This window comes from Chlorocebus sabaeus, chromosome 6 (assembly GCF_047675955.1).
Source record: "Chlorocebus sabaeus isolate Y175 chromosome 6, mChlSab1.0.hap1, whole genome shotgun sequence".
In the NCBI taxonomy this organism is placed as follows: Eukaryota; Metazoa; Chordata; class Mammalia; order Primates; family Cercopithecidae; genus Chlorocebus; species Chlorocebus sabaeus.
Window position 1 is genome coordinate 45,349,816 of NC_132909.1, and position 12,124 is coordinate 45,361,939.

Sequence of the window (12,124 nt, forward strand, 5' to 3'; positions counted from 1 at the left end):
AGCCAGGATTTGAAACCAGGTCTGAGGGACTCCAACTTTGCTTCCCTTTCCACTGCACCTTGTCTGTTGATGATGATGATCACGTTCCTCTTCCTATTTCCATCAAGGCTGCCGTTGTCAAGATTTTTTTATCTTCCTGTGCCCTGTCGACACTCAGATGCATCCAGACAAGGTCTTCTCATGGGTGGAGGAGCTGTCTCCCTCCTTAAAATGACTTCCCATTGCTTTGTGGTGGAGGAGAAGTAGCAAATCATATAGCCTCAGGACAGCTCCCACCTGCTGACACCAAAACCCCACTTCACTCTTCAGCCAGCTCCTTCTCCTTTCCATTTACTTTCTTTTCTTTTCTTCTTCTTCTTCTTCTTCTTCTTTTTTTTTTTTTTTTTTTTGGAGATAGAGTCTCCCTCTGTCACCCAGACTGAACTGCAATGGTACTATCTTGGCTCACTGCAGCCTCTGCTTCCTGGGTTTGCGCAATTCTTGTGACTCAGCCTCTTGAGTAGTGGGGATTACAGGCACATGCCGTCACGCCCAGCTAGTTTTTGTATTTTTAGTAGAGATGGGGTTTCGCCATGTTGGCCAGGCTGGTCTCAAATTTTTTTCCACCCACCTCAGCTTCCCAAAGTGCTGGGATTACAGGTGTCAGCCACCGTGCCTAGCCCCTTTCCATTTGCTTTTCCATCTTCCTTTTTTCCCCCTCACAGCTTTCCTTGTATCTGTGTCTCCCCCACCATGTGTCCAGGAGGGTGGTAATGGAGCTGGGGTTGAGGAGGGCTTGGGGAACTCCAGCTGGCGTACCCCGTTTCTACACTAACTTGGGGTGTGATATTGAGAAAGTTCCTTGGCTTCCCTGGCCAGGGAGGAGTCATCACTGCCCGGAAGGAATTACAAACCCCCTCTGGGTGAATGGGGTCATTGAGAGGTTGCAATGGGGGTGGGGCCAGGCAGAGTGGAGGTGGGAAGGCAATGGCAGAGAGTCCCTGGGCAGATGGACTAGAGCCAGGAGCAAGTTCGATTTGGGAAGTGGAGACCACCACTCAATATTTACCCACAAGTCCTCCCTGGGCGTATTTTGTCACCCCCATTTCCCAGAGGAAGCAGTCAGTGGTCAGACGAGCCAGGATTCTGGTCCAGGACATTTTTCTGAAGTGCCAGGTACTGCACGTGATAGGCAAAGGGGTTCTCGCCCTGGCCCTGATGCTCAGAGGCTGTGTGACTTTTGGCTGCTCAGTGCATCTCTCTGAGCCTCATAGTTTCACCCATAAAATGAGCAGACCACCCAACAGGGGTGTTTCAAACCTTAGGGTTTCCAATTTAGTGTGTCTTTCCTTATCCAAGAGCTGGGAGAGGAAAAGGGTAGAGACTGGGAGACTGCTAACACCCAGACTTCGTAGTCAGAAAACCCTGGGCCCAGATACCCACTTTGTTACTTCCTGACTGAGCTTTTCCTCTCATTGAAAACTGAGCCAGGCACAGTGACTCATGCCTGTAAATTGCAGCTACTCAGCCTCACATGAGACCAGGTGTTTGAGACCACCCTGATCAACATAGCAAGACTCCATCTCTACACAAAAAAAACAAAAAGAAAAACCACCAAGAACCAAAACATTAGCTGAATATGGTGGTGGGTGCCTGTAATCCCAGCTACTCGGAAGGCTGAGGTGGGAGGATCACTTGAGCTTGGGAATTGGAGGCTGCAGTGAGCCATGATTGCACCACTCCACTCCAGGCTGGATGACAGAGTGAGACCCTGTTTCAAAAAACAAAAAAAATTAAAGAAAAGAAAAAAGTAAACAAACAGGGATATCCCACCTTCCTCCCAAGGTGGAGAGCAAAGACACAGCAAGTGTCAGCAATGAAAGTGATACTTAGGAAAGGTACTCAGGACAAGAGTGGCTCTTGGGGTGGGGGGAGCAGATGCGGAGAGTGAGGAGGACCGCAGGGGAGCCCACTTCCTACACCCACCCCTTTGTCTGCTCCCTTTTATTATTTCTGCCCCTTCTCTTTGTAGGTAACTGGAATTATTTTGGCTGGGGTGAGCAGCACAGTAAGTACTCAGCCTGATTGATGTTCTGGGAGGCCCATGGGAAGGTGGGCACCTTGGTGATCCCAAGGCCCCTCCTCACTACCACACAGGGAAGCAGGGAGCCTGTGACCAGCACATGGGGGCCAGAAGGCTTGGCGAGACCCCTTTCAAGCTTTCCTGTACCCTGTTCATTAGTGCCTGTCTTGGGAGGCCTGCTGTCTGCTGGGGAGTGGGCACCATCGTTGGGGTGGGGGGTTCAGCCTGGAGGAGTGGACATTTAGACCGACAACCTGCCTGTCTCCAGCTGGGCGCTGTGGTCCCCTCCCGCCACTCCCCCTGTATAACCTCACCTCCTCTCCTGTATCCGCTGCCTTTTGGTCTTCCTCTCTTCCTTCTCCACTTGGAAATGGGTCCAGTGTCACTCAGAGGGTAGTGGGTGGCCGGGGTCTCCAACAGAGGGGCGGGCCAGGAACTTCAGGGAGATGCACGCGGGGACCTCACCAACCCCCGAGGCTCCGCCCATACTCACACCTTACCTTCCATCTTCATTTGCTGTCCCAGGGAAGAAGGCAAGCCACGCCCTCCCTAAATTTAATGTCCATTTTTTTCTTTTTCTTTTTTTTTTTTTTGAGACGGAGTCTCACTCTGTCACCCAGGCTGGAGGGCAGTGGCACGGTCTTGGCTCACTGCAAGCTCCGCCTCCCAGGTTCACGCCATTCTCCTGCCTCAGCCTCCCAAGTAGCTGGGACTACAGGCGCCTGCCACGTCGCCTGGCTAGTTTTTGTGTGTGTGTATTTTTTAGTAGAGATGGGGTTTCACCGGGTTAGCCAGGATGGTCTCGATCTCCTGACCTCGTGATCCGCCCGTCTCGGCCTCCCAAAGTGCTGGGATTACAGGCTTGAGCCACCGCGTCCGGCCAATTTTTTGTATTTTTAATAGAGACGGGGTTTCACCATGTTGGCCAGGCTGGTTGTGAACTCTTGACTTCAGGTGATCCACCCACCTTGGCCTCCCAAAGGGCTGGGATTACAAGTTTGAGCCACTGCACTCGGCCTCCTGTGAGAATCTAATGCCACCGCTGATCTGACAGGAGGCGGAACTCAGGCGGTAATGTGAGTGATGGGGAGCAACTATAAATACAGATGAAACTTCACTCACTCACCCAACCGCCGCCCACCTCCTGCTGTGCGGCCCAGCTCCTAACAGGCCACAGACCAGACCTGTGCCCTAAGGAGTTGCTCCCTTTCTCCCATACCCCGCCTCTTCTAGAGAAACCCAGTCCTCTATTCTCTTTTTTTTTTTTTTTTTTCTTTTTTTTTGAGATGGAGTCTCGCTCTGTCACCCAGACTGGAGTACAGTGGTGCGATCTCTGCTCACTGCAACCTCCACCTCCTGGGTTCAAGCGATTCTCCTGCCTCAGCCTCCTGAGTAGCTGGGATTACAGGTACATGCCACTATGCCTGGCTAATTTTTGTATTTTTAGTAGAGACAGGGTTTCACCATGTTGGCCAGGCTGGTCTTGAACTCCTGAACTCAAGCAATCCTCCTGTCTCGGCCTCCCAAAGTGCTGGGATTACAGGTGTGAGTTACCATGGCTGGCCAGTCCTCTATTCTGAGGATAAATCTGCCTCCTTCTCTCTTCTCCACCAACTGGGAAGTCCTTCACTCCTTCCTTATAACCTGGTGGACAAACCTATCTCCAGGACCAGTGAAACTGTTGACAAACACTTTGGTCCACCACAATTTATCAAAATCAAGTTGGTTAAAAATCAATTTAGGGCCGGGTACGGTGGCTCACGCCTGTAATCCCAGCACTTTGGGAGGCCAAGGCAGGCGGATCACGAGGTCAGATCGTGATCTGAGCTGAGATCGCACCACTGCACTCCAGCCTGGGCGACAGAGCGAGACTCCAACTCAAAAAAAAAAAAAAAAAAAATCAATTTAGGCCAGCCACAGTGGCTTACACCTACAATTCCAACACTTTGGGAGGCTGAGGCGGGAGGATTGCTTGAGCCCCAAAGTTTGAAATCAGCCCGGGCAACACAGCAAGACCCCACCTCTACAAAAAAAAAAAAGGCCAGGTGTGGTGGTGCGCCCCTGTAGTCCCAGCTATTCAGGAGGCTGAGGCGGGAGGATTGCTTGAGCCCAGGAGGTCAAGGGTGCAATAAGCCATCATTGTGCGACTGCACTTCAGCCTAGGCAACAGTGTGAGACCCCATTTCTAAAAAATAAATATATTAAAATAAATAAATAAATAGATAAATAAAATCAATTTCACCAAAATGAATGCTTGGCAGACAGGGCAAGCTTGATAACAACCAACTTGCCAGAAACGAACAGTATGGTCAAAAGCAAAGACAGGCCAGGCGCGGCAGCTCACGCCATAATCCCAGCACTTTGGGAGGCCGAGGTAGGCAGATTACTTGAGGTCAGGAGTTTGACACCAGCCTGGCCAACATGATGAAACCTCGTCACTACTAAAAATACAAAAATTAGCCAGGCATGGTGGTGCGTGCCTGTAATCCCAGCTACTCGGGAGGCTGAGGCAGGAGAATTATTTGAACCTGGGAGGTGGGGGCTGCAGTGAGCTGAGATTGCACCATTGCACTCTAGCCTGGGTGACAGAGCGACACTCCTTCTTAAAAAAAATACCCAGCCGGGCGCGCTGGCTCACGCCTGTAATCCCAGCACTTTGGGAGGCCGAGGCGGGCAGATCACGAGGTCAGGAGATCGAGACCTTCCTAGCTAACACGGTGAAACCCTGTCTCTACTAAAAATACAAAAAAATTAGCCAGGCATGGTGGCAGGCGCCTGTAGTCCTAGCTACTCAGGAGGCTGAGGCAGGAGAATGGCATGAACTCGGGAGGCGGAGCTTACAGTGAGCCGGGATCGCGCCACTGCACTCCAGCCTGGGCGACAGAGCGAGATTCCGTCTCAAAAAAAAAACAAAAAACAAAAAACAAACAAACAGAACAAAACACCAATGCAGCTAAAGCTGATGGATAATTGGGTCAAAAAGGAAAGACAATTGAGCTAAAAACAGACCATTCGGTCAAAACAAAAGTGGTTGAAAATAGCCAGAAGCAGGCAATTTAGTCAAGAGCTACTTAGTAGAAAGCAGAGCCTGGGCAAAAGCAAAAAGAATTCAATTCAAAGTAATTTACCCTTCATAAGCAGATAATTTGTCAGAAAAAAAAAAACTGGGTGAACATGTGCACAGCCTCATGCAATTTGGCTGGAAACATCTCAGCCTGGTCAAGGACAATTGGGTAGAAAGAATGCTGACCGGCCAAGGTGGTTCATGCCTATAATCCCAGCACTTTGGGAGGCTGAGGTGGGAAGACTGCTTGAGCCCAGGAGTTCAAGATCAGCCTGGGCAATATAGTGAGATCCCATCTCTACAAAATAATAAGTAAATAAAATTAGCTGGGCATGGTGGTGTGTACCTGTGGTCCCAGGTACTCTGTAGTCTGAAGTGAGAGGATTTCTCGAGCCCAGGAGGTCGAGGCTTCAGTGAGCTATGATAGCGCCACTGCACTCCAGCCCAAGTGAGAGAGACTCAGTCTAAATGAATGGATGAATACAGCAAAAGTCTGAAAATTTCACTCATTGCTCTGAGACTTTGGGGTCCGGGGGTTTCTTCATTTTTTTATATCCTCTTCCCCTACCCCATACTTCTCGTATTTTCTTCATGGACTACTTTTTTTTTTTTTTTTTTTTGATACAGGGTCTCATTCTGTCGCCCAGACTGCAGTGCTGCAGTACAGTGGCATAATCATAGCTCACTGCTACCTCGATCTCCTGGGCTCAAGCAATGCTCCTGCTGTAGCCTCCCGAATAGCTGGGACTACAAGCGCCCACCACCACACCCAGCTAATTTTTAAATTTTTTAAAGAGATGGGGTCTTACTCCATCCTGGCTAACACAGTGAAACCCCGTCTCTACTAAAAATACAAAAAAATTAGCCGGACGTGGTGGCAGGCGCCTGTAGTCCCAGCTATTCTGGAGGCTGAGGCAGGAGAGCTTGCAGTGAACGGAGCTTGTGCCACTGCACTCCAGCCTGGGCAACAGAGTGAGATTCTGTCTCAAAAAAAAAAAAAAAAAAAGATGGGGTCTTCCTGTTGCCCAGGCTGATCTTGAACTCCTGGGCTCAAGTGATCCTCCTGCCTCGGCCTCCCAAAGTGCTAAGATTACAGGCATGAGCCACTGCACCTGGCCCATGGACTACATTTTGCTTTACTTTTATTTTATTTTGTTTTTTGGAAACAGGCTCTTGTGTCACCCAGCCTGGAGTACAGACGTGTGATCTTGGCTCATGGCAGCCTCCGCCTCCTGGGTTCAAAAGATTCTCCTGCCTCAGTCTCCCGAATAGCTGGGACTACAGGCACCTGCCACCACACCCGGCTAATTTTTGTATTTTTAGTAGAGACAGGGTTTTGGTATGTTGCCCAGGCTGGTCTGGAACTCCTGGCCTCAAGTAATCCGCCCGCCTTGGCCTCCCAAAGTGCTGGGATTACAGGTGTGAGCCACTGTGCCCAGCCTTTGCTTTACTTTTATCATTCTTTTTAATTAAAAAACTTAAAAAGATTGCATTATTGAAATCTTTTTTTTTCAGAAGGTACAGAAAAGAACAAAGAAGAAAATGTACAATCCCCAATCATGCCACCACCCAGACATGTGGCTTTTAGAATTGGAATTTTTTTTTTTTTAGGATTTAGAAAACAAACTGTTCTTTTTTCTAAGGAAACCAAACTAAACCAAAATATCTTTGAGTTCTTATTAAACATGAAGTTTGGCAACTCTACCATATTCCATTTTAGCAATAGATTCTGAGTGTGTGGTGGTTTTGCCAAGCTAAGAATCTAAACCTTTTTGAAAAAGACAGAACCATGTTTCAGCGTCTTCTTGGTTCTTGCACATGTAAGTTCAGGTCTGGGGTCCTCACCCTCAGATATCAGGAAATCTCTAAGGGTTAAAGGGCATTCCCTCCACCTTGAACCCCTGATCTTCCTCCAACTTCCTCCTGTTTGTGTGACTCCTGTTATGGAAACTAACTGTCCAGCGGAAAAAATCCCATCTCATTTTCAGAGGTCCTGACCTTGAACAAAGTTGTTCCTCACATTTGAGCTGAAGGATGCCCTCTATTTTGTCCCTGTTTTCTTCACCTTGTAGAACCTACACTAGCACCTAGACTGTAGGTCCAATTTGACCCACATAAAGCAAAGTAGGGTTTTCACCTCCCTTGTTCTGAAGCCTAAATCTCTATTAACATGACCCACAATTCTTTATCCATACTAGTAAAACATTCTCTTCTTCAGTAGCAGCACCCTAAGTCTGGGAAACTATATTGGCCCCCATCATGTGCACTCTCTCTTCCTCACCCTTTTCCCATACCTCCTCTCTCTTCCAGACGATGACCCCGACAGTGCAGTGGATGATCGCGACAGTGACTACCGCAGTGAAACGAGCAACAGCATCCCGCCGCCCTATTACACTACGTCGCAACCCAACGCCTCAGTCCACCAGTATTCTGTTCGCCCACCACCCCTGGGCTCCCGGGAATCCTACAGCGACTCCATGCACAGTTATGAGGAGTTCTCTGAGCCGCAGGCCCTCAGGTAGGTGCCGCAGAGTGCAGTGTGCACGTGTATGAGGGTCCTGCTGTGTCTCGTGGAGTAGAGAGAGAGGTTGGGGGCTGGACAGAGCTAGAGGTGGAGTTCCAGGAGGGCAGAATTCACATTTTCTTGTGGGAATGAGCCCTTTTGTTCTTTTCCTTTTTTTTTTTTTAAGACAGAGTCTTGCTCTGTCACCTAGGCTGGAGTGCGGTGGCACCATCTCGGCTCACTGCAACCTCTGCCACCCAGGTTCAAGCAATTCTCCTGCCTCACCTCCCGATTACAGGCACACGCCACCACCAAGCCCGGCTAATTTTTGTACTTTTAGTAGAGACAGGGTTTCACCATGTTGGTCAGGCTGGTCTCAAACTCCTGACCTCAAGTGATCCGCCCACCTCTGCCTCCCAAAGTGCTGGAATTACAGGGGTGAACCACTGCACCCAGCCTCTTTCTTTTTTTTTATTTTTGTATTTTATTTTATTTATTTATTTTTGAGACGGAGTCTCGCTCTGTCTCCCAGGCTGGAGTGCAGTGGCCGGATCTCAGCTCACTGCAAGCTCCGCCTCCCAAGTTTAAGCCATTCTCCTGCCTCAGCCTCCCGAGTAAGTGGGACTACAGGCGCCTGCCACCTCGCCCGGCTACTTTTTTGTATTTTTTAGTAGAGGCGGGGTTTCACCGTGTTAGCCAGGATAGTCTCGATCTTCTGACCTCGTGATCCGCCCGTCTTGGCCTCCCAAAGTGCTGGGATTACAGGCTTGAGCCACCGCGCCCGGCCCAGCCTCTTTCTTTACCCAAAAGCTTGCAAGAAAATTCTACACAGCCAGGCATGGTGGCTGGAGTACAGTGGCACCATCGTGACTTACTGCAGCCTTGAACTCCTGGGCTCAAGCGATCCTCCCACCTCAGCCTCCCCAGTAGCTGGGACTACAGGCACAGGCCACCACACCGAGCTAATTTATTTTTATTTTTTTGTAGAGATGGGGGTCTTGTTCCATCGCCCGGGCTGGTGTTGAACCCCTTTTTATTCCTATAGCATCTCTGAGGCTGGCCAGGGAAGAGGGTCCCAGGCACTAAGATTGGAGGAGGTATCTAATCAGGAGATGATAAGGTTTGTTGAGTGACTAAGTGAATGATTAGAAGAGGGCTGAGTGGCAGCCCCTATGTTCCCCTGCCTGCACTTAGACAGAGACAGATATTCCTGTTGATGCTGAGCACGATCCTGGGTTCATATAAGCAGCATATAACCGAGGGCCTGACCTGGCCAGAGAGTGGGGGGCATTTGCACAAGTAAGTGATGTTTCAGTGGGTACCAGAGGATGGGTAGGAGTTTTCTAGATAAAGCAGATAAGGAAGAGACTATGGCAAGTACACAGGTTTATGGTGTTGGAGAGACAATGAGGTGGCCGGTGTGGCTGGAATGGAGGAGGTGGGGAGAAGTGGAGGGAGGTATGCAGAGGGAGTTTGGAGGGTATGGGCCACACAGGGCTAGCACAGATTTTATTGCAAGGCACTAGGGAGCCATGGTAGGATTTAGAGCAGGGGAGGGAGGTGATTGGATTTACGACTCCCTGTGGCTTTCAAGGGAAGCAGGAACTGTGGGGACAGCATCTGGTAGAGACAGCAGAGGCTGGCCTGGGGTGGGGCCGAGGGCAGGGAAGTGAATGCATTTTCTATACTTTTTCGGGGTGGAGGCCAGGAGACGTGCTGTGGGGCTGTGGTGATGGCGCTGACCCTGAGTCCCCAGCACAGTCAGTTGCCTGTCTTCCATAGACCGCAAATGCCACAAAAGCGGGGATTTTTTTTTTTTTTTTTTTTTTTTTTTTTTTTTGAGATGGAGTTTCACTGTTGTTGCCCAGGCTGGAGTGCAATGGCATGATCCCAGCTCACTGCAACCTCCACCTCCCGGGTTCAAGTGATTCTTCTGCCTCAGCCTCCCGAGTAGCTGGGATTACAGGCATACGCCACCACGCCCAGCTAATTTTTGTATTTTTAGTAGAGACAGGGTTTCACCATGTTGGCCACGTTGGTCTTGAACTCCTGACCTCAGGTGATCTGCCCACCTCAGCCTCCCTAAGTGCTGGGATTCCAGGCGTGAGCCACTGTGCCCAGCCAAAAGGGGGAATTTTTATTTTTTCTGATCATGGCTGTGTTTTCTGGCCCCTAGAGCAGGACGTGGCACAGAGTAGGTGCTTAATCGGTGATGAGTCAATGCCTGTGTGACTGGGGCTCAGGTGGGCAGTGACTCGGTACCCTGGCGCCTGAACCCTGTTTCATCCCCACAGCCCCACGGGTAGCAGCCGCTACGCCTCCTCAGCGGAGCTGAGCCAGGGAAGCTCTCAGCTGAGTGAGGACTTCGACCCTGACGAGCACAGCCTGCAGGGCTCCGAGATGGAGGACGAGCGGGACCGGGACTCCTACCACTCCTGCCACAGCTCGGTCAGCTATCACAAAGACTCACCTCGCTGGGACCAGGATGAGGAGGAGCTGGAGGAGGACCTGGAGGACTTCCTGGAGGAGGAGGAGCTGCCTGAAGACGAGGAGGAGCTGGAGGAGGAGGAGGAGGTGCCTGACGATTTGGGCAGCTATGCCCAGCGTGAAGAGGTGGCTGTGGCTGAGCCCAAAGACTTCAAACGCATCAGCCTCCCGCCAGCTGCCCCGGGGAAGGAGGACAAGGCTCCATTGGCACCCACCGAGGCCCCCGACACGGCCAAGGTGGCCCCCAAGCCAGCCACACCTGAGGAGGTGCCTGCAGCTGAGCAGATCCCTGAGGCTGAGGCCCCCAAGGCCGAGGAGAGGTAACAGGAGGGGACCAAGGGGCCAGAGGGGCTGCCAGAAGGTCACAGGGTCAATAGGGCTATGATGGGGTCAGTGAACCTGGGCAGTTGCCAGGGCTAAAGTTGTCACAGGCCCTTGGGTTTCTTAAAGGGATCAGAGGTGACAGAGCAGAGTACAGGGGTCAAAGAGGGTTCAGGGGTGTCATGAAGGGGTCTTAGAGGTTGTGACCTTAGGGGTTTCTGGGCTCAGAGAGGTCAAGATCCTGGGCAAATGGGGTGCCAGAGGGACTGGGCTGGTGAAAAGGAAGCTGGGGAACAGTGAAGTGTCAGAGAAGCGTTGGGTGTGTGGGAAGGGGTGAGGGGCACCGAGGTGGGCCAGGGGACACAGGTGGGTCCCCATGTCTTTGAGGGGTCAGAGATACCATGGGAAGCCGTGCATCACTTTCACAGCTGGAGGGTTGAGGGAAGGTCAGGAGTCACAGAGAGCCAGCCCGGAGGAGCCTCATAGCGTTCCCTGCCTCAGTTTCAGGCCGAGAGAGGATGAGGAAGGCCAGGAGGGGCAGGACTCCATGTCCAGGGCCAAGGCCAACTGGCTGCGTGCCTTCAACAAGGTGCGGATGCAGCTGCAGGAGGTGAGTGACACGCCCAGCCATGCCCCTGCCACACTCAGCCAGGCCATGCCCAATGCCACGCCCACACATGGTTTGGCCACACCCACACCTACATTGGCCACGCCCAACACCCCACCTGCACCCAAGCCTGGCCTGGGCATGCCTAGTGCAGTCCGCACACTGTGCCCATGCCCCACCCACCATGACCCTTCCTTAGCTACGCACGCACACAGCCCAGGGTATCCCCATGACCTGTCCACACTAGCCTGGCTATGCTCACTCTGAAACCCCACACCAAGTCTGGCCCCACCCATCCCCAGCCCATCCTCCCCAGTGTCAGCCTGGGGTTTCTAAGTCAAGAGGGAGGAGAGAAAACTGGGGCTGAAACAGGGCTGAAGTCATGGTTAGGGATCAAGGTCAGGGTTAGTTCAGCTATCAAAGATCAGAGGTCAGGGTTAGAATTGGTGTTAGGCAAAGGAGTCAGTGCTTAGGGTCAAATTGGAAGTCATCGTCAGGGTTAGGGAAAGGTCTGGGGCCGGGTCAGTAGGGGAGTAGGAATCAAGGGAAGGAATTAGCATCAGGGTCAAGGTGACTGTTCAGATGGGCAGCAGGATTGAGGCCATTGATTTAGTCTTTCATTCAGCTCACCCTGGGCTGGGGACAGCTGTGTTGCTCTCCAGGGTTACCCTCCAAACTGCAGTGGGATTGGCAGGAGGAGATTCTAAACAGGCTTCCAGAGGTTTAGACCATCAAATATCAGAGCCACAAAAATACCAAACGAAATTTCTCATCAGTTTTAAAATAGAAATCTATTTTTTGACTCAGCGATACATACATATGGTTCTAAATTAGACAGATGGAAGAGTACACAGTGAAAAGGCTATTGGATAACTTTCACTACGTCAAGAAATTAAATGGAAAAAATAGCAGCTACTATTGGAACTATGTGATATACAAGAAAAACAAACTATGGAACTAGTAATATGACAAGAAAAAGACACATGGAGGGCTCTCTGGGTTTCATAGGAAAAGCATAAAACTAATCCAAGGCAATCAGGAAAACTCCCTGGAGGAGATGACACTTAAGAAAAAGTGACA

General features: G+C 50.9%; 1 protein-coding gene across 1 annotated transcript in view; it reads left to right on the top strand.

Annotated features, from left to right (window-relative positions):
* The window catches only part of UNC13A (unc-13 homolog A), an 88,780-nt gene that overhangs the window by 24,721 nt on the left and 51,935 nt on the right, over positions 1 to 12,124 (top strand). The window contains exons 8-11 of the mRNA XM_073016812.1: positions 2,012 to 2,047; positions 7,437 to 7,644; positions 9,924 to 10,436; positions 10,939 to 11,047. Of these exons, the coding sequence (XP_072872913.1) occupies positions 2,012 to 2,047; positions 7,437 to 7,644; positions 9,924 to 10,436; positions 10,939 to 11,047 (866 nt within the window). The remainder of the gene's footprint in view (positions 1 to 2,011; positions 2,048 to 7,436; positions 7,645 to 9,923; positions 10,437 to 10,938; positions 11,048 to 12,124) is intronic.